Source organism: Dromiciops gliroides, chromosome 1 (genome assembly GCF_019393635.1).
Source record: "Dromiciops gliroides isolate mDroGli1 chromosome 1, mDroGli1.pri, whole genome shotgun sequence".
NCBI classification, from domain to species: Eukaryota; Metazoa; Chordata; class Mammalia; order Microbiotheria; family Microbiotheriidae; genus Dromiciops; species Dromiciops gliroides.
This window is the reverse complement of record NC_057861.1, coordinates 135,304,662-135,328,254: the sequence shown is the minus strand read 5'-3', so window position 1 is coordinate 135,328,254 and position 23,593 is coordinate 135,304,662. Positions and strand designations below refer to the sequence as shown.

Genomic DNA, 23,593 nt, shown 5'->3' with positions numbered 1-23,593 from the left:
TGCAAAGGGAGAGCCTCTGCAGAGAGTACATGTTACAGATAGTGTATATTATAATAGAAAGGAGATAGTAAAAACTAACAAAACATATAAAGTCTCTGAGTTCTCTTGTCTTCTTGAAGTGGTAAGATGTCATCAGGAGGAAACTGGATTCTGGACTCTGGTCTGGAAAGCTGGATTCTCTTCTTTAACTGTTTGAATTGCTGTATTTTTATTAAACCTTAGCATAGCATTGTCAATGATCAAATTAATAAATTCCATTACAGACCCCAAAATCCCTTCAAAGTCTGACATTCTGTGATCTGCAGGCAGTCACATAGTAGTGAAGAAGCAGAGTGAACCAGGTTCTCTTAACTCTAAATTCAATGTACTTTCCACCTCATTTTATGTGGCACTGTTAATAATATGGAGGAAATTTAAGAAAAATAATCTCTTTATATCAAATATATAACTTGTAAATATATATATGTACAAGTTACATTTCTACAGCACTTTCCAAAACATCTGCCTCACAAAAATCCAGTGAGGTGGGTGGCACAAATACTATTAACCTCACTTTACAGATGAGTTAACTGGAGCCCAGAGGAATGAAGTATGTTTGCCCAAAATGAAGAGCTGGGATTTGAAACCAAATCCTTTGATGCCAAATACACACTGTCCCTGGGAATTTAAGCATTCAACCTAATCTGCCATTTATCTGCTCAATAATTAGGACAATACTTTAGAAACCAAATTTTGCTGTAAGTTCTAATATTACAGGAGCAATATAATGAGTATTTTTATAATTACTTTATATCCATATATATATATATATATATAGGAACTCGATTTTCTGATCTGTAAAATGAGGGGGACTGAATTAAGACAATATCAAAAGTTCCTTCTAGTTCTAAATTGTATGATTCTAAACTAGGTGAATAATGTATATCAAGAAATTCCACAAAAACCTATATAATGAACAATTCCTACCTCTAGAAAGATAGAAGTAGTGCTATACTGAATATATTGGAGGGAGGAAAAGGGGGGGGTGGAGTGGAGAAAAAAAGGGAACTGAGATAAGATCAGGTGGAAGGCTTTTGAAGTATCAAAAGGTTAAGGCCTATTCAATGGCAGTGGGAACAGAAAAGGAAGAGGAATTCAAGAGGAATTTATAATTGTGATTGTAGTAGGGTGCAGCAGAGGATGCTAAAAAAAAAGAAATCACAATTTTTAGACCATCTATAAAAAGCAAATGTTGGTATTCTATACATGAGATCTTTGTCCAAGAAGCAATGAATAGAAATATTAGAAGAACTGAATCATATCATTATTGAGACATAAGAAGTTCACTTAAATTGGTGCAGTAGGTTTCACTTTGTGTCCAAAGGCAATCAAGAAATCTATCATGGAATGCTTGGTCATCATTAGCATAAGTAAAGGAAGCCTCATGAAGATAACTGCAGCTTACATAGTAGTAACATGTTGTTCAAGATGATGGGATAGAGAAATTCTATAAAGAACATGACAATACACTCCAAATCAACTCAATGTAGACTTTGATACTTGATAACTTCAAGTAATGCTACAGAAGAGAACTGCAAAAAATTTGTAGGAAAATACGGTTTCAGTTTAAGAAATGAAAGGGGAAAAGCCTAAAAGTCCACTCAGAAGTCTGTTATACTTTAGAGAGAGTAGTAAAAAGGAAGCATACAGAAACTTTGTTCTCTACTCAGCATCAAAGAACATTCTCTCATGTTCTCTATCATACTTTTTTTTTCTTCAACAAGAGTTCACTTTCTGCTTTGTTCTAACAAAAAGATTTGTGTGACTGCCACAGCAGCTGCTTGTGTTCTCTAGGAAGACATTTGACTATGAGCCTTTCAAAGTTGGTCAGTAAATTACTGATGGGGAGGTAGACTTAGTGAATACAGTCTCCTTCCATAGGCTGGGCATTATATGTAGCTTTAGATTTTAGAGGTGGCATCAGAGAAAGTACACCAGTCCTATCTATTCTAGCCATCATCAGTAGCTTCTTGGGTACAAGAGCTTAGATAATGCCAGTACCCATAGAGGTAGGGCTCAGGCACACCAGAACCAAACCACAACACCTAGTGAGCTTGTAGGGCACTATAAGGAGTTTTCCAATCTTGTTCCCTCAATAGTCATGTCAAACAAGAATGATGGACAGCTTGGCCAGTGTGATAGCATCAGATATGGCTATAGCCACTTCCTTCCCAGGTCAACATGGACACTGTAGCTGCACCTTGAACCTGGAATTATATAGAGCAAAAATCAAAACCAACATCAAATCAGAGGAATAAATATAAGAACAAAACACACCATACAACTGCAACAATCTCAGCATAACCTGTTCAAACCAACTGTCAATGCTAAAAAATGGTAATGGAAATATGTGAAGAGAATTATCACCATTTCCTACAAAAATTTGTTGACATAAAGCTGCAACTACAAGGAAAAGTCAAAAAAGAGCTCAGAAACACATCTACCTTACTAAACAGAAAAAAATGGTGGCCAACGGTAACATTAGTTTAAAATACAAATAGATTTGCAAAAAGAGAAAGATGGTAAAGACTGGGCAGTGCAATTTAACAAAGCGATGAGAAAACATTAGAGATATAAATAAGTCTATGGAAGCTTGGCATAAGATCTATGTAAGCCACATTATCCCCAAACCATTACTGCTACTGGCAAAAAGACAACAAATTGCAGTACAGATATGCCGATGTTTCCATTACCATCTAATATACTACAGTAGACCCAACCACAACTACAGTAGACCCAACCACATTTGGACACTAACACCCCAATGTCAATATGCTACACTACTCAGTAGAAATGGCACCAAAAAAAGGCAAGAAGGTTGACTAAATTCCATCAAGTAAATGTGAAGAAAATGAAATCAGAGCTGGAAGAGATTAAGCATTAGGGTATTATTTTATAAGATTTCTCAAAAGAATGGGGAAAAAGGACAAATATTATTGCCTTAAAAAAGCAATAATTACTGACCTCAGCTATTGCCTAATCTCTCACTTTTATGAAATCTTTATGAGAATGAGCATAGAGAATACTCCTGATGAAATTTAAGAAACAGGCAGGATTTTAAAAAATATTTACTAGAGTATGCCACAGCTTTACAGTTTACATTTAATTGAAAAGTAATGAGAATACAAGATCTTCCTATGCTTACTGTCAATAGAAAAAGCTCTTGACTCAACAGAAGAAAATATAACCTTAAAAAGGTCTCCTCTGTAAAGGAATCTATATAAATATATTAAGATTAATGAAGATTACTAAATAAGTGGAACCATATTAACCTTTTTAATATTAGCATCATTGCAGGCATAAAATATGAGGTATACTTACAAAAGACATTTGGCATTGTTAAGAAAGATATCTTGAGCAGAGTTCAAATAGAAGAGGATCCTCCTATGGATGAGGTTCTTCATCCAGTTTTACTTGCTGATTATATTCTGCTGGATACATCAAGATCCAGAATATTAGAGGGCCTCCACAATGAGATTTGTAATTATTTAAGGGATTAACCCAATAATCCACACAGGAAAAAAGTAATGCTTCATGCAAATATTCAAAGAGATCTGTGATCTCTTCAATGTGGGTAACTCCCTTAAAAAATGAAGACCACAGGGGCAGCTAGGTGGCACAGTGGATAGAGTGCCATACTGGCCCTGGAGTCAGGAGGACCTGACTTCAAATCTGACCTCAGACATTTAACACTTGCCAGCTGTGTGACCCTGGGCAAGTCACTTAAACCCAACTGCCTCACCAAAAAAAAAAAAAAAAAAAAAAAGAAGAAGAAGACCACAACCCATTCATTCTTTACTCTAGGAGTCACAGGTTTAGAACGAAAAGGGAACTTAGATATTTTGTCCATATTCTGTCATAAGTTTGTCACAGAGGGTTCATCCAAACTTCTAAGAATTTTCTTTGAAACTTTCTGACACTGGGAAAATACCAATGATGTTCATAAGTTATCACTCACTTTTTAACTTGTGAGAAAATAATGGGTTTTGGGGATCCCAGAGACTCACCCCTAACTCAAGGGCCTAACTGCCTGAACTTTTAAGATAGGCCCAGAGTCAGTCAAGTTGGACCGTGAACTGTGAATAGAGATAATAAAGATTAAAACCATACCTACCTGAAAGCCTTTTCCCTCAGAGGGTCTGTCCTCTGAGACTCTGACCTCAGCACATACTCCTAGACCACCCTCAAGTCCAGTAAGCCAATAGATTTGAAAGATGCTAGCCAATTAGCTTGGAGCAGTGTATAAAGGCCATCTCTCCTCCGGACCACAGAGAGCTTATGCTCTCTCACACTCTCTTGGCCTGGGACACTGAAGGAGCAGCCCCGAGGGCCCACTCTCTCTCCCCTCTATCCTAAGTAAGTAGGGCTTCTGAACTTTCAGAGCCATGTACTTTCTCTTTACTAACATTTAATATGCTTTAATAAATGCTTTTATGCCCCAAACTGGTGCTATAGCCTCTAATTTCTAAGTAACAATATATTAGAAATCCCAGCTAAATTCCCTAAAACTTGGGACAGATATAGGCACCCCCATCTAATTTCAAATGGCACAAACCACATGTCCAGTCAGTCTATGATCTGTTTTGATCATACATTTCTTTCATGAAATCCTTTAAACTGTTTTTTTATCAGCATTCCTATAAAGAATAAAACCCAACAGTAAGAAAAAGAAATTACATTTAGAATAACTACAGGATATGCATAAAAATATTAGGAAGTCGATTTGTGAAGACACACCCAAGAACTATATGAATCAACTATAAAACATTCTTTGTAGAAATGAAGAATGAAATAAGTAGACAGATATTAATTGCTCATGGGCATGCTGGACATTAAAATAAAAATAACAATGCTACTTAAATTAATCTACTTATTCTGTGCCATATTGAACTACCAAAGTATTATTTTACAGAGCTATGCAAAATAAAAATAAAATTCATCTGGAGGAAAAAAAGGTCAAGAATCTTATAAGGTGGGAAAGAAAGGAGTCTAGATCTACCAGACCTTAAATTAAGCAGGATTCATCAAAATAATTTGGTACTGGTTTTAAAATGATGTTAATCAGTGACAGACTAGTAATACAATATATATGAGCAAAAAGAATATAGAATATAATGTTCAATAAACCCAAAGACTCCAGGTACTGAGGTAAGGAATCATTATTTGACAAAAACTGTTGGGGAAAATGGAAAGCAGTCTGGCAGAAATTAGTTAGAGATTACTATCTCTTACAGTATACCAAGATAAATTCCAAATGGATACATGACTTAGACATAAAAGGTGACATCATAAGAAAATTAGAATCACATGGAAGAAATTACTTTTTAGATCTAAGGATTAAAGGAAGAATTCATGACAAAAAAAAAAAAGGACAGGATAAAATGGGTAACTGTGATAATATAAAATTTGAAAGTTTTTTTTCCCAATAAAACTAATGCAGTTAAAATGGGAAACAGGTAACAGAGAAAATCTTTGCAGCAAATTTCTCTAATAAAGGCCTCACATCTATGATATAGAAAGAAAAATTAAATTCATAAGAGTAAGAGTCATTCATCAAGAGGTATGAATGGGTGGTTTTCAAAGGAACATATACAAAGTATCAACAACCATAGTTTAAAAATGCTCCAAAACACTAATAATTAGTAAGATGCAAATTAAAGTAGCTCTCAGGTTCTATTTACCAAGATGACAAAAGAGGAAATGATAAATGTCAGAGGGTTTGCAGGAAAACAAATACACTATTGGTGGAATTGTGAATTTCTCCAGTCATTCTAAAATGAAGTGAGAGGGAAAGAAAATAAATGGTTGGTAACTGGAAAAATGATAAATTTTATAAAAATGAAGGAGATGCGGGCAGCTAGGTGGTACAGTGGATAGAGCACTTGCCCTGGAGTCAGGAGGACCTGAGTTCAAATCCAGCCTCGGACACTTAACACTTACTAGCTATGTGACCCTGGGCAAGTCACTTAACCCCAACTGAGGAGGAGGAGGAGGAGGAGGAGGAGAAGGATATGGGCTAGCTTACCTCTAAAACTGACCCCAATTTTAAATACTTGATCACATGACAATGAGATGGTCCCAAAACTGAACAGGAGGAGGAGAATAAACTGAATTTCACATGAGAATTATATTGCTCTTCCCTTGTTACCTTTCCAGTCTCCTACTCCTTACTCTTTTCCATGTACTCTGTGATTCAGTGACACTGGCCTTCTTTCTGTTCCTCACACAAGACATTCCCATCTCTCAACCCCATGCATTATATCACTGTCTATATATCTAGAATTAACCTTTCTGTCCTCATGTTTATCTCTCAGCTTCCCCAATTTCCTTCAAGTCTCAGTTAAAATCCCACCTTTTGGAAGAAGTCTTTCCATATACCCCATAAGGCTAGTAATTTCCCTCTGCTGATTAGCTACAATTTATCCTTGTTTGTAGATTATCTCTCCCATTAGACTACAAGCTCCTTGAAAGCAAAGACTATTAGTTTCGAAAGCAGTTTGTTTTAAGATTTGTTTTTGTTTTTTGCATTTCTTTGTCTCATCGACACAGTACAATTGCATGGCACAAAGTAAGCATTTAATAAATGCTTTTTGACTACCTTTCAATGATCCCAAGCTGTTGCCTAGTACAAAAACCCATCATCGTTTTAAATATAAATTTATTCATGATGAAGCCATATGGTTGAAAATCACCGAATACCACAATCTTCAAAGAAACAGTTTCAAATAATCCAAAGAGCAATCAAAAGATGCATGACAAGTTTGATTATGTTGTAGCATATTTCCAATGATAACCTACCATGGCAGGTCACACATATGTAGTAAGCAGCAAAACCATCACTTGAAGTCAAGTGATCCACATCCACTGTACCCCAACTACCCACTGAATCCTCAAGTCTACAGTTTAACACTGATACTTTTATCTTCAAATCATATTTAACTATCAAATAATTATTGTTAGAAACAATAAATGCCATAGAAAACTGAAACCCATCCCTATGAGAAAAAGAAAGGTAAAGAACCTTCCAACTTCACCAGATAATGAGGGCTAAAAATGTCTAAAAATAGTTCTGGAATGTCCAGAGTTCTGAATCACCTCTAGGTTGGTTTGGGGCACTCACATATAGTTAAGGTTGTTTTATAGCAGAACTGAGATCACTGGGGTACCAGTTTAAACAACGTAAGAGGAGGGAAAAAATAATGAAGAAAAGTGAGAAAAAGCTTAGCTCCAAACTTAAAAAGGGCTGAATTAGCTGTAGCAACTGATGAGGCAATTTAAATTATTCAAAGGAACTCATGAGCATAAAAAGGATTAGAAGCACAGCCAGTAAATAGGGTCTATTTTCAAAAGCTGAAGGTATTCTCTTTTTTGGTACATCACATAAAACTTTTTTCTTACCCTAACCATAATGAATTCCATAAACCTCAAGTAAATAGATTGATCAGAACAACATGTTGATTCTTTGCTTCATTTAGAAATGTTTTATTATTAAAGACTTACTAATTATGATGATGATGATGATGATGATGTAAGTGACTTACCCTATCCCTACTCTCCATTTTTTGGGCAAATAAGTTTAAATTCTAGTAATTTGAGTTAATTCAGTTGGAAAGATACAAATATCTTAATTAAAACTACGTAATATGAATATTTTAGAATTTATATGAAGTTTAAATTGAGTAAGATTCATAAAAGAATATTATTTACTTGTTCTAAGGTGAAAAGGAGCTGAAGTGGATACACATGAAATATCCACCTGTAGCTCAAGGACCTCAGCAGAGCCTCAGGGTGCTGCTGTTCTCGCTAGCCTGTACTTTCTCAGGTCCATGGTGACACCTTCCAATCCTTTTCTTCTCTAAGCCTTAGTGTATTTCACTAAAGGCACTCCTACAATAAGTGAAGAGTCCTTTGGAAACAATGTAAAAGGAGGTATATAAAAATTTAAATGCCTTTCCATTTAGGAGTAAGACTAGTCCAGTCTTGACATGACCAAAAGTAAAGAATGAATTATTACTCACAACTTCAAAGGAAGCATGATAGTGCAACATAAAGAACTTTGGGGTCAAATGACCTGGGTTTATACCCAATCTTGGAGCACAAAGTTGCTACTTGTGGAACTTTAGGGAACTCACTAATGTTCTAAAGTTCTCAGTTTCCTCATCTGTAATAAAAGAGGACTAGATGGTCTTTCAGGTACGTTCCATATCCTGGATCTATGTGATCTTTTTCATATATGCTAAGTAAGAAAAATTAATAATTAATTGTACTTCTATTTACACTTCTATTTCCCAAATGATTTAAAGAACTTTTGTCTTTATCAAATGAAAGTATTTTCATTTCATGAGTATGTTGTGCTTTTACACAGCTCATTTCCTACAAGGAGTTCATATGCTAACAATCTTATCAAAAAAGAATTACTTAAATAATTAGCCCTAAGTTTGAGTATAAACAAAACTATAGTCCATGAATTTCCTTCAAAATATGGCAATCAGGAGTTTTTTTTAATACCTATGCTAAAGTACAGAGTCATCAAGGAAGGGGATAAGTCTATTAAGCTCCTATTACATGCCAGGGACCACGCTAAGCACTTTACAAATATTGTCTCATTTGATACTCAGAGTAACTCTAGGAAGTAGATGCTATTATTATTTCCATTTTACAGATAAGAAAATTCAGGCAGACCAAGGTTAAATAATTTTCCCAGGGTCATACAGCTAATAAGTTTCTGTGTCATACAGCTACTAAGTTTCTGAGGCTACTTTTAAACTCAGGTCTTGGTGACTCCAGGCCCAAAACTCTATCAACGGCACAATCTAGTAGCAGAACTCTCCAAATCCTATGTTATACTTGGATTTTTAACAGCAAGGAAAATTTAGCCTCATCAGGCTATGATCAGAAATTTTATTATCAGAGCACATTTATCTTCTACTCCTAGAGTTCAAGAAAATCAAAAGTAGTTCAATGTCACTTATTTTTAGTATATACTTTTGCTTCTAAGGGGAAAAAAATGGACCTAAATCATCCTCAGAAGGTAAGAATTTCCATAGAATACACACACACACACACACACACACACACACACACAATTATATTGAGTTAAGTTTTTCCTAGACTCTTTTTTTCTTTTGTTTTTCATTTTATCTAATTTTTCAATTAACAATTTACCCTTGCTCTAAAAAGATAGGTCAGCATTGGCCTGTGAAAGAAAATGTAAACATATCTTTAGCTAGTTTTTAAAAAGACAGGGACAAAAGCCCAAGAAATTAAATACTGTTGCAGAATAGAACAAATAGAAATGACAATGGAAGAACCAGCAGTCTTCTCCATTCTAACAATATACAACACAACTATAAAATAGTGCATGATAATTCCCATTTCATAGTGAGGAAAAGTGAGACTGAGAAAGGTAAACTGGCCTGTCCAAGTTAAAAAAGATACCAAGTGATAGAGATAAGATGCAAATCCCAGTCTTTCCATGTCCATTTCAGAACACTTTTTACCCTATAGCATCCTGGTTTATAACTGTGCTTTAGGTAGTTTCACTAAATCATGTCAGGTAAATAATTAGAACATTCTCCTTCATACATTTAATAAGGAAGGTAAATTCCAATAGTAATCTCCTTCTACATTCCTTAATCTTCTGTGATACTAAAATGTTTCACTTTCTTGACTAAGTAAAATATAAGAGTTTAATTAAGTTACTCTCATTTCACTCGTATATAGGCTAAAGAAAATTTCACCTCTTGTCAAAATTGTTACTAATAGTGTGGTAAGGTGAAAGATGACAGTTAAACTAGAAAATTAGTCAAACAGCTTCATCCACTTTGGAGTTTCCTGTCCCACAAAAGCTATAATCATTCTAAATAAACTACACTATGCTAAGGTGGCAACTAAAAAAAATCATTTTATAAATGAGCATTACAATTTACAAGTCACTTGTGTATAGCTAAATAGATATAGAGACAGACAGAAAGACAGATATACCTTCTCTGAAAGATAAAAATTATTCTTTACTACTTACTAAAGAGGACGGACACCATGGCATAGTGGATAGAAACCTAAATTTGAAGGCAGGAAGACCTGAGTTCAAGTTCCAATTTCGGACACATATATACTTCATAACTCCGGGCAACTCTTTTATTCTTTCAGAGCTCTAGGCAACTCACAAAGACTATAAGTTACAGAGAAGATGCCAATCTGCAGAGTTCCCTCATTTTCAGGAATTCCCTATGCCATTCAATCACAGGACTAGTACCTAGTCCATGACACTCACCAGGCAAAAAATATTCAACCTGGGCAAAGTTATTTGCAAGGCTGATTACTAATACGATCTTCAGCTTCCTGGACTCCTTTTTTAAAAATCTTTCATTTTATTTTGTTTTTCAATTAACAAGCTTCAATTAGCAAGCATTTTTTCTCTCCATCTCTCCAACTTAACAGAAAATAACAAAAATAAGCCTTTGTACATAATTAAGCAAAATAAATCTCTACACTGTCTGCTTCTTGAGTCAATCACCTCTCTGTCAGGACATGGATGGCATTAATCAAAACTTCTTAAACTGTGGATCTTGACCAGGTAACTGAATGTGAGGGTTGCGAAAAATCTGGCAACAGTAAAAGGTTATGTATATCTATTTTATATACCTATATGCCTGGAGTCGTGTAAAAATTCCTCAGGAGAGAAGGGGTCAGAAGTGGAAAAAGTTTAAGAAGCCCTGACCTAGATCATAGTCTACTGGAATCAACATAAGTTATTACATTGCACTGTTCAGAGTTCTTCAACCAGTGAAAGGTGTTTAACTAGATTCCTCAAAAAATACTAGTTCCTTTAAGTCCCGTTCCCACCTATCTTGTCCCCAATGAAAGAGAACTATTAACTAAAATATTTCTTCATGCATTTTAAGTTTCCTAAGCCTTCTCTTCTCTAGGTTAAATAATCCAAATTTCTTCAGGACTGGACCAGAGTCCAAAGTGTTCCCAGAGTAGAAGCTATGGGAATTCCTTAGAATCCACCAAAGTTTCATGATTGCATGGAACTAAATCTAACAAAACAGTATTTCCATTATTTTACCAACTTAAAAACAGTAGGTCTTTTTTTGGGGGGGGGGAGGGGGCTGAGGCAATTAGGGTTAAGTGACTTGCCCAGGGTCACACAGCTAGTAAGTGTCAAGTGTGTGAGGCTGGATTTGAACTCAGGTCCTCCTGAATCTAGGACCAGTGCTTTATCCACTGCTCCACCTAGCTGCCCCAAAAACCAGTAGGTCTTAATGACATGGCCATGGAACTTTTGAAACTTGTGGTTATTTTATGGGAAATAAATTGCTAGGATAGGAAGATTGGGGGTTTGGGGAAGTGGAAGGAGTAGCCATTTTACAAAAGGCAAGGTAGATGAGAAGAGAGTGAAGGAAAATGCAATGTACTTTCCCTGAAACAGTCCTGTGAGATAGTGTTAGAAATATTGTAAACCACATTTTGGTTGTTCAGTCACTTCAGTTGTGTCTGACTCTTTATGACCCCATTTGGGGTTTTCTTGGCAAAGATACCAGAGTGGTTTGCCATTTCCTTCTCCAGCTCATTTTACAGATGAGTTACTAGGGCAAACAGGGGTAAGTGACTTACATAGAGTCATAGTAAATTTCTGAGGCTAGATTTGAACTTACAAAAATAATTCTTCCTGACTCCATACCTGTCACTCTATCCTCTGTACCACTTAGTTGCCCACATTTTACAGATGAGAAAATTGTTATATAGTCACGTGTTATATAGCCAGTCTCAGTCAGGACTCAAATCGAGAATTTCCAACTAAGTACAGTGTAATTGAATACAAGTATTAGACTCTACTATATCATATAGTCAGAGTTTTCTCATCCATAGTGGACAGAGGAAGGAAAAATTACTTTTTGACAAGGCTTTATCAAGAAGATAATCAACATAACCTCATGTTTTCATTCAAGATTACTAACACTGTTTAAAAAATCAGGGTTATTAACTACTTAACCTGAAAAGTAAGCATATCCTGACACCTTACATCTCTCTAAAAAGATTAAAATTCTCAAGTAAAAATACCAAATTTCATTTTTCCTACTTAAATTTCCAATCTTTTCTCCTGCTCCCAAGGTCTCTTAATTTAAAAAACCAAAAAACAAAGGTCACAAAGATCTCTTCCTTTTTTGGCATTAAACCTATAAAAACTTTCTAAATACCCTATCAAGTTCCTGTTCAGCTGAAACTCCAGCCCAAATATCTTCTATGACTTCCTCTAATTTTTCATCTCCTATGTTTCACCTTTGTTCTCTCTAAATCTTATCTTCAGAGTTCTTCCGAGTTCATTTACTTTCCTTCAATTCTCTTCTAGGAAACCTTCCTTCTCAAAATGTACCCTAAAATATGACTATTCTCTGAAACCAATTGATAGTAGATTAGTCCCAGCCATTCACTCAACAAGCATTTCACTATACAAAATACTATGCTAGGGGCTATAGGAGATAAGAAACTTTAGATAAGTCAGTCTCAGCTCACAAAGAGGTAAGATCTATGTGGGATAAGGGGGATTAGGGGAGAAGATACATTGGTAACTGTAATACAGGATAACAAATGCATTATGGAATTAATTGCAAAACAAAGTATTATGTGAGAAGATATAAGGAGAGAGATCAATAACAGAAAGAAAAGGAGAATGGAGGAAGCCTTCATGTAAAAGGGCAGTATTTAAGGTGAGTTTTAAAGGACAAAAATATAGAGAATTAAACAAGTGAGGGGGGGGAAAGAGGATATTCCTCGCATGGGGATCAGCATTAGCAAAGACAGTGTCTGAAATGTGCAATTCAAGTTTAAAGGGAAAGGAAGTTATCTACTTGGCAGAAATGTAGCATTCTGAGAGGGAAATACCATGAGATAAGCAATCAGTCAGCAAACATTTATTAGGTACCTATTATGTGCTAGGCACTGCACTAACTGCTGAATACACAAAGAAAGGGGAAAAAAAGATGGAAAGACTGGGGGTTTGGCAGATGAATTATAAATACAGGTTTTGAATGTCAAACAGAGGTTTATATTTGATCCTAGAGATAAGGAATTTATGGGGGGTGAGGGCTGGGGAGAGAGGTTGAGAAAGGAAGGCAGACTCATCAGGAGACTATAATAGTCCAGTCATGAGGTGATGAGGGTTTGATGAAGTGTCAGGAGAGAAGGGGGCATCCTGGGGAGATGCTACAAAGGTGACATCTACAGGCCTTGGAGATGGGGAGTGAGAATGAGGTATTGAGTATGACACCTAAGTTTCAAGCCTGAAAGACTGGGAAGATGGTGGTGCCCTCAACATTAACAGGTAAATTTGAAACAGGGGAGGAAAAGATGATGAGTTCAGTTTTGAACATGCAGAGTTCGACATGTCTCAGGACATCTATTGGAGATGTCAGAGGTCAGCAGAATGGGTAAGGTTGGATAAGTAAATTTGAGAAGCATCAGCAGAGAAATGACAAGTTAATCCATAGGAGTTGATGAGATCACCAAGTGAAAAAGTACAGAGGCAGAAGAGAAGAGCCCAGAACAGAGCTCTGTGGGACATGGCAAGCAGGTATGACCTACATGAAGATCCAGCAAAGGAGATAGTGAAGGAGAAGACAGGTTGGAGAACCAGAAAGTACAGTCACAAAACCCTAGAAAGAAGAGATTATCAAGGAGATGAGATTAACTGACAGTGTAAGAGGCTGAAGAGAGGCCAAGAGAGATTGAGAAAAGGTCATTAGATTTGGCTATTAAGACACCATTAGTAACCCTGGAAAGAGCAATTTTTGTTGAATGATGAGGTTGGAAGCCAGATTATAAAGGGTTAAAAAGAGTCTGAGAAGAGAAAACCTGAAAGTACCTATTGCAAACAGTCTTCTCAAGGAAGTTAGCAAGATAAAGCAGGCAAATTATGGATCAACAGTTGATGGAGGAAATCAAGTAGGGGTTTCATGAAGATGGGGGAAACATGCGCATGTCTGTAGGCAATAAACAGGGAAAGGTTGAAGGTAAGAGGGAGTGGGGATCTCTTGAGAGGAGGTGATCTCTTGAGAAGACAAGATGGAACAGAATAAGGTAGGAAATATAAGGAAGTGGAAGGCTTTGAATATGGGGCAAAGTCTAATCTTTACTCAATAAACAAAATGCCATTTAAGATTTTCTAAGCAAGGGAATAACCTAACTGAATCTATACTTGGGTAAGTACAAACCTTGAAAACTCTTTATAAATATCTCTTACTATTGAAAGGTTACTAAAAAACAGCCCAGGCAAATGACATGCATGAGAATGGTGGTAGTAGGAATGGAGAAAGGAGACAGATGGCTTCCTCCAAGATTCATCTCACATTCTATAGGGGACCTTTTCTAGTTCATTCCACTGCTAGTTCTTTCCCTCTAAGATTACCTCCCACAAATATTGAATGTATCTTGTAGGTATAATTCTTGGCATGTTGGTATCTCTCATTAAGGTGTGAGCTCCTTGAAGGAAGAGAGTATTTTAAAATTTCTCTTTGTATCCTCAGGGCTTAGCATAGTGCCTGACAGATAATAAGCACTCAATAAATGCTTGTAAACCATTACCCTCCAGTATCAAAATCCTCTGACATTCAAAGCCCTCCTCCACCCCTAACCTTTCCACCTGTCTTTTTCCTTTCTTTGTATCTCCAGCACTTAACACAGTGCCTTGCACACAGTAAGCATTTAATATATATTTACTGACTGACTAATATACAAGAAGTACATCAATGGCATAATCAAGAGAGAAAGCACTGTGATACAATGCAGAGTATTATGCAGCTCTGCAGTGACCAAAACTATCCCCAAGATTTAAAATATTGGGGGAGGGGGGAGCAGGGGAAGTAATACACAAACAGAAAGAGTGATATACAGAGAAACACATTTAAGGGGGTAAAAATAAGCATGATTTGGAGCATTTTAAGTTTGAGGTGCTAGCAGGAGATCAATTTGTAGATAATTCTATTGTATATACACTTCTTGGAGCTTGGAGAAAAAGTCTAGAAAATTGGAGATACAGATTTTAGAGTCATCTGCATAAAGGTGGTAGTTGAAGCTGAAACTTCAAAGTGAGTGAAATTAGATGGCTGAGAGAGAGTGTGTACAGAAAACAGAGGGCCAAGGACAACAACTGTAAAACACCCACATAAATGGATCAGGAAGATGAAGAGCCAACAAAGAAGACAGAGAAGCCATTATAGACAGAAAACAGTAGATTTTGATAATGCTAATAAGGAAAGATGAAGTAGACATAAGGAAGGGTCAACAGCATCAAAAAACTAAAAGGTCAAGGAGATGAAGACCAAAACAGCCTATTGGCTTTTGATAAGCTGACCAATGGGGACCTTAGATCTCAGAGGTTAGCACAGTTCCTGCCTGATACATGGCAATCACTTAATAAATGCTTGCTGACTGAATGAGGGGAATGGAAGTCTGATTATAAGGAAATAATGAATGAGTAGACAGTGTGGAAGAAAAGGTGAAGAAACCACTTTTTCTTTTCTTTTTATCACCAGACCTATGAGTTCACTGGCATAGAAAGTCCTGCCTCCCATAAAATTCACCAAGCAACTAATTGACAACTTAAAGAGTCTTAGAGAATTGCCTGGAGTACTAAAAGGTTAAATAACTTATATCCTGTCACAATGCTTAAAGTCAAAATTTTCTATCCACAGCACCATACTATCTGTTAGATATGAAAAAAAGGGATACTTCTTATCTTCTTGAATAGATAATGAAGCAGAGGAATTTTAAAGAATAGGGAAAAAACCAGGATGCCGAGGAAATTTATACTACATGGTCTCAGTCTTCTTAGTGAATAAGTCATCTACTATAATAAATATGGGGAGTGGGAGTAGGAGGTAAGAAAGAGGGAAACATCTGGAATAGTCATAAGAAATGAGATAGGGACTCAAGTCATTTTTGGCACTTCACTTTCCCTCAGCCCATCCCCACATCCAATCAACTGCAAAATCCTATTGATTTCATCTCCATGATATCTTTTTCACTCTCAATCTAACTATCCTAGTTCAGGCCTTCCTAATTCTTCTTCCTACATTTTACCCTTTTCCAAAGCATTCCTCCAAATGCACTGCCTATGTCACTCCTCTACTCAAAAGAGTTCAGTAGCTCCTTATTGCCTATAGAAAAATTATATTATAAACTCTTGACCTTGGCATTCTAGACCCTCCACAAACAGGCATCAATGCACCTTCCATGTAGGAACTTATATTTATCTATCTTATCTCATGCTATTTCCTGTTAAGTACTCCATATTATAGATTATTTAATGCCCCATCCCCCAACTCTAGTTTTCATTTTGCTCTTTTCTGTTACTGTGCCCTTACTCATGTTGTCCACCCTGCTTAAAATGGGCTTCTTCCCCATCTTCATCAGTTGAATTTTCTCTTTCTTTCTTCAAGGTCCATCTGAATCGTCATCTCCTCTATGAAGCCTCATCTATATTTGTATCCCTAGTCAAGTCAAGTCATCAAGCATTTAAGAGTTTACCATGTGCTAGGCACTGCGCTAAATACTGAGGATACACAGAACAGCAAAAACAGTCCCTGCCATCAAAGAGCTCTCAATCTAATGGGGAAGACAACATTCAAACAACTCTGTACATACAAAATACATAAAAAGTAAATTGGAGATAATCTCAGAGGGAAGTTACTGGAGGAGGTGAGGGGGGTGAAGCAGGAAGGGAAATTAAATTAACAAGAAAGGCCTCCTGCAGAGAAGGTAGAATTTGAGCTAAGTCTTTAAGAAAGCCAGGGAAGTTAGGAGATAGAGAGGGAGAGTATTCAAGGTATGAGAACAGCCGGGGAAAAGGCTTCAAATTTTCTGTGTGTTATATCTGAGGAACAGCAAGAAGGGCTCTATTGCTGAATTGTAAGGTATGTAGAGAAGACTGAAGTATAAAAACACTGAGAGGGAGAAAAAGGTCAAGTTGTAAAAGGCTTTAAAAGCTAAACAAAGCATTTAATATTAGATCCTGCTGGTAATAGTGAGTCCTTGACATGACTTGTGGTTTAGGATGATCACTGGGACAGCTTGAGGTGAGTACAGACTGTGAGTAGTGAAAGACTTGTGGCAGACAGACTTCAGAAGGCAAATGTAATCTTCCAGGCAAGAAGTAATGAGGGCCAAGTACCAGAGAGATAGCAGTTGTCAGAGGAGAGAAAGAGAAGTATACCAGATGTTGCAAAGATAGAAACAAGACTTGACAACAGATAGAACATGTGGGGTAAGAGTGAGGAGCTGATAGTGACAAGGAGGTTTCCAGCATGGACAACTGGGAGAATGGTGGTATTCTCAATGGAAAATGGGAAGTTCGGAAGAGGATGACTTTGGAGGTAAGATAATGAGTTCTGGTTTTAGACATAATGCATTTAAAATGTCTATGAGACATTCAGTTTCAGGTGTCTAATAGGTATTTGGTGATTCTAGAGTAAAGATCAACAGAGAGATTAAGGCTTGACCAATAGATGGAAGAATTATCTGGATAAGGATGATAATTGAACCCCTAGGAGCTGATAAAATCACCAAGGGAGAAAGTGTAGAGTAAGAAGAGAAGAGGGCTCAGGACAGACCGATAAAAGGTATTCACATTTAGTTGTTATCACCAGGAGCAAGATCTGCCCCCCAGCCCTCCACAAAAAAAGAGAGAGAGAAAAAAGAAAAAAAAAACCCTGAGATGTAGTCAGACAGGTAGAACCTGGAGAACCAGGAAAGTGGTGTCATGAAAACCTAGACAAGGGAAAGTAGGTTAAAATGGAATCTCTGGATAATGGATTCAGAAGGTCTAGGCTCAATTCCAGGACCTGCTACTTAATACTTGTTTGATCTTGGGCAAGTTTCAACTTCTCTGGGCCTCAGTTTGATCATGTGTAAAATAAAGAGGTTGGGCTAAATGATTTCTAAGGTCTTTTTCTGGATCTATATAGATGCTATTTCTGTAACTTACAGAACATTTTGTGTTTTCTCACTAACCAGAGGTCACAGTAAAAGCAAATATTAATTAGATATAATGTTTTGAGGTCTACAAAGCACTTCCTCAAAGCCATTCTGTGAGACAGATATATGATTCATTATCCCATTTTGTAGATAAGGAAACTGAGGTTCAGATATTAAGTGACTTGTTCAAGATCATATAACTAGAGGTGGAAGAATAGAAAGCTGTGGACAGGGTGAGACTTCAAAGTTGTAGGTCTTGGAGATATGAGTGATAGTAAGAAAGATCTTTGGTGTCACCAAGTTATATGGCTCAGTAGAATGGGCTAAAATACGAACAAACAAGGCTGAATTGGGATAAATAAGACTGAATATCTGGGAGAACAACTTCCTACTTGATGACAAATTAGAATTCTATAGAATATGCTGTTTCCATCTGTTTTTCACACTGGTCTTGATGTTCTATATCATTTTTTTTGTTTGTTTGTTTGTTTGGCTTTTTTGGTTTTTTGTGGGGCAATGAGGGTTAAATGACTTGCCCAGGGTCACACAGCTAGTAGGTGTCAATTGTCTGAGGCCAGATTTGAACTCAGGAACTCCTGAATCCAGGGCCGGTGTTTTATCCACTGTGCCACCTAGCTGCCCCTGTTCTGTATCATTTTGATTGTGAATTCAAACAAAGCAGTATGCTGCATAAAATATATTGAACAAAAATGAACTGACTACTGACCAGGCTCAAGTTCAGGTTTTCTTTCCCACCTTCTAGGAGGTTCTACATTCTCTCCAAAATTTGAACTTTTAGGTGAATTTTTAAAGAAATAATTTATAAAATGCTATTGACTCATCAGAAAGTAACATAAGGATAATACTAAATATACAAAATAACATATAGAATACTTTGCTATCTTCTTACATCTTATATCCTTCACCCTCTCTTTTTTCCTCCTTGCTATTTCTTCCCCCCCCCTCCCTTTTGATATTTCTTGAACAAGATACTCCCTTTTTCCAACTCAGGGCATCTTCAATGACTGCCCCTCATGTATGGAATGCTCTCCTTAATCTATACGTCTTGGCTTACTTTAAGTCCCACCTAAAATCCCACATTCTATAGGAATCCTTTCCCAAATCTTTTTAATTCTAGGCCCTTCCCTCTGTTGATTATTTCTTTTTTATCCTGTATATAGCTTGTTTGTTTAGTAGTTTGCATGCTGTCTACTCCACTAGATTATGAGCTCTTTGAGAGTAGGAACTATCTGCCTTTCTTAGCATCTCCAACGGTTAGCATAGTGCCTGGCACACACCAGGCACTTAATATTTATTGACTGACTGACATGCAAAAGACTTAAATTTAAGTGTAAAACTCATGTCCTTTATCTCTTCCCCCATATATATAAATGTTGTCCATAGAACAGAGACTTAACAGTCTTTATTGAATTAATTTGCAAAGTCAGCAAAACATTATTGGTCGACAGTCAGCTTAGTGATAAATGCCATCAAATATTAAGGAAACCTTCATTTTCTTCCAAACATTAATTGCAAGCAACATTTCTCAATCTTCTCAGGGTTAAATAATCCAGATACAGAATTCTGAAATCTGCATATAGTTCTCAGAGATGCATGTACACATAGAACTAATATATTCAACTTTCATCTGGGAGATAAAAAGGCTTTTAAAAACAATAAAGCTATTCCCATTTGCTGAGAATGGGGATACATAGATAGAAACAAGACTGCTACATATGATACTTGATAGCCCTAGAAAACACATTCATATCTGGGATTCTAGAAAGCACTTAAAAAAAAAACTGCTAATAGTAAGAGTTTAGCAAAGTGGACAAAAAGCTCATTTTTTTAGAGTCAAGAAGACCTGGGTTCATGTCCCACCTTTGACATATACTATGTGATCCAGGGCAAATTACTCAACTACTCTGAGGACTCTAAATTGTAGATAGGTGACAACCTGCATTGGTAAAAGGAATTTCCTCATCAAGGAGTTTCCTATATATATACCAATGAAATTACTGGTCCAGTCCTTTCCCCTTACTGCTAATAGTACCAGCAGAGTTCCTGGGGAGAGATCCTGATTATCACTAGTGATCGCGTCCCTTCAAAACTACAAGCAAACTTACAGGTAAGACAAAGAGCATGCCCCTGCAATTCAGTCCTTTGCTGCTCGTTCCTTTGAGCTTACAACACTGTGAAGATATAGCAACTGTTAGTAGGGAATTGTACCTATTCAGCTATTTCTTCAAAAAGAAAAAAAAATTCTCCTTTATATAATAATTCAGAAATTGCAAATAAGGCTTTGGAGTTCAGAAAAGTTACTTGTAAGTATCAAAGCCACACATCTGAGTTCACCCATAACGGTCATGTGAGAATATGCATGCCAAAGCAAATAAATGCAGAGAAGCACATAAGGCAAGCACATGAAATGTTTCAGAGTTATCAAAGTAAAAGTCAAAGCTATGCAACATTAAAGTTGATAGCCAAGAAAGGGCTGTGTGAAGCAGTTAAGAGATGGAAATAGCTCAACATAAGCCAAACATCATGGTCTTCATGGCAGGATCCATGCTACAGTTACTGGGAAGAATTAGTTCTTTTAAGGCACATTAGAATTCCTTTTGAAGACATTTATACTAGTCAGAAAATGCTTTTTAAACAAAGTCCCAGAAACTCGTGTATTTTTCAAGATACAAAATATTCCAGTCTTTAGACTGTGACATAAATCCAGATATGGTTGGATAAATGAAAAGAGAAAATGTACAAACACAAATATAAGTTTCCCAGATAGATGTAGGGCAATGGTTTCCTTTCATCACAGTAGAGGCATTGCTTGATGGTCTGCCTGGCTCTCTCTCCTCCTCTTTTCCTGCACACTGAAATTCTTAAATGGCTTGGGAAGTCATGCTTGGAATAATCATTCCTAGTTTTTAAAAAATAGCTTTTATGTCTATGCTCATATTTGGCCTTAAAGCTATTTTCAGAAAAGTGAGTTTAGGTCTTTTCTTTTGTCACAACTGGGAAAGCAAACTGAAAAACAAAATACTTTTTAATGTTTCACTTAGTGTAAAACTTCACTTTTTGGTTAAGACTCAATTGATCAGTATATGTATGAAGAAAGTAGAACAGAATGCAGGAAAGCAAACAACCTATGTACATATTTCCTGTTGGCCCATCCCTAGAGGCTGAACTAATTCCTGTGTAAACTCAAGGGATAAAGATAAAAAAATAGTGGTACCTAGGCAAACCAAGCAATTGTCTTTTCTAGTCTAATGTAACCTAGTAGTTCAAGTCAATGGCTTGGGTTTGTTTAAACGAGTAAATATAGTTGAGGAATACCCAAGTTCTTAGACTAAGTCTGACAACCACCACTCCCTCCACCTTTCTCCTTACCACCTTTGCTGCCCAGGACTACCCTAACCCTCCAACTGCTAAATCACACAGTTAGGCTGAAAAGAACAAGGCAGCTTACTAATCTTTGGTGTAAAACTCAGATCCATAAACTGAAGATCACTGTTAATTCGTGCAATGTACAATCAGGAATTATGTATGTTGATCTTAAAAAGAAAAATTATGAGGTTTACAAAATACTTTTCTCAAAACTCCTGTGAAACACTGTACAGGTATTATAACTGTATTACGGTTGAAGAAAACATGGTTCAATGTGGTTAAATAAGTTATAACCAGTCATACAGCTAAACAGTAGGTATAAAGATGGAATTCTAAACCAGGATTTCTTAATCCAAGATGAGGTTTTTGAGACACATAATGCTAAACAATATGCTAACAATAATCTCAAATCCAAAAGACATCATATTAACCCATTAGGACCAAGAGTCATTATTTGAAAGAATATCTAAAAGAACTGCTAACAAACAAGAAACAGTAGATTGATTCTACTTTAAGTAAATAATTTTACTCTGATACTTTCTAACTTGCCAGGAGTTGACAGCTACCACATATACCACTGGTGGGTGTTTTCAGAAAAGACTATGACAATGCTCATCTGTGACATATGATCACTGGAATCCTCTGAGAAGATATTACTATTCAAATGAAGTGTACTTATTACCGACATAATCAGACTCCAAAACAAATAAAGTTAAATTAATTTTCCCTTTTTTTTTTCCTGTTCAACTCTGGGTACTTTATGTGCTGACCCCAAGTGTAGTGAGTAGTCCGACATGGGATAAGAAGCTAGAGTCAAAAGGTGGAACCGGGTGTCCCCTCTCAGTCCTCCTTTCACTAGACTAGGATATCCCCTGGTTTACTCTTAGTCCTCTTCCCAGGCCCTATAGGAAGCTTCAAATTTGAAAGACATTTCTGAATTGTTGTTCTCCTTTCCTAACCACGGAAGGTAAAGACACCTCTATCCCGTTTCAAACATTAGGAAACAAAGCGGAAGAAAATCAGAGGATGCCAGGGGTGCTGAAGTGACATCGGGGCTCTGGACTTCCAAGGAAAGACAGAAAGAAAAAGGTAAAAAGCACTCAGGAGGCAGCGTGCGATGGAGCTGGAAACTATCTACAGGCCTTCCTGTGCGAGCAGGCTTCTCCCAAGTGACTAGGATACCGCATGCCCGTACGAAGTGCGCCTCTGCCCCTCAAGGCTGGGGAGAAGGGAGCCCGTGAACACCGGGGAGCAGGGGGGCTCGGGGGAGGAGAGAACTTCCTGAGAGGGTGGGGAGGGGGTGCTCGAGGGTGAGAAGTCGGATCCAACAGCCCACAGGGAAGGAGGGCTCTGTTCCCTCCAACACTTTTTCCTCTTTTGGGGGGGTGGAGGGGGGGTGGGGGCAGGGGGTTGGTTCGGAAGGGAGCCCGGGCCCTCAAGCCCAGGACAACTCCGATGCTCCCCCGCAGGTGGGAGCACAAGCGCCGCCTTTGTGAGCCCCGTAGCCGGGCTATCCTCTGTCCGTCCCGGGGGAGGCCTCGGGGAGGGAGGAAGGGGGAGTCCAGGAGGGGATAGAAGGGGGGGGGGTCCCCGGCTCTGTTCAGTCACTGACCAAGAGGGGGTGCGGGGGGAGGGAAGGACACTTACCGCCTACACTGACGAGGAAGAGCAGGAGCCGCGCTGACCTCCAACCCGGGGGCTCCTTTGTGCTCCCGCGACGGGCCATGGCCACGGCAGATGGATGGAGGGAACCGGGAGGAGGAGCCGGATAGAGACGCCGCTGCCGCCGCTGCCTCCGCCGAGCCCCCGGCTGCTCCCTCCCTGCACACACCGCGGCGGGGGGGGGGGGGGGGGGGAGGGGAGGGAGCCCGCGCCGCTGCCGGAGCCGCCGCCGCCGCCGGAGCCGCCGCCGCGACTCGCGCGCACCCCCTCCCTCCCTCACTCTCTCGCACTCTCACTCACACTCTTCCCCCCCCCGAGCCTCGCTAGGACACCGCGCGGAGTAGGCGGCGCGGAGGAGCAAGGCAGCGAGCGCTCGGGGGGCCGCCGGCGTAGGGGGGAGGGGGGGCTTGCACCGGCCTCGCGCCACTGAGACAGCCCCCCCACCGCCGCCGCCGCCGCCGTCGCCGCCGCCGCTCGCCAGACAGAACGCGAGCTCCCACACACACTCATCCGTGCGTTCGGCAATCCC

General features: G+C 38.2%; 1 protein-coding gene across 2 annotated transcripts in view; it reads right to left on the bottom strand.

Moving 5' to 3' along the window:
- LRP12 (LDL receptor related protein 12) overlaps window positions 1-23,257 on the bottom strand; it is a 135,823-nt gene extending 112,566 nt beyond the window's left edge. For both annotated transcript variants that reach the window (XM_043974746.1, XM_043974755.1), the window contains exon 1: window positions 23,050-23,257. In XM_043974746.1, the coding sequence (XP_043830681.1) occupies window positions 23,050-23,128 (79 nt within the window). In that variant the 5' untranslated portion in view covers window positions 23,129-23,257. The remainder of the gene's footprint in view (window positions 1-23,049) is intronic.
- Window positions 23,258-23,593: the final 336 nt, after the last annotated feature.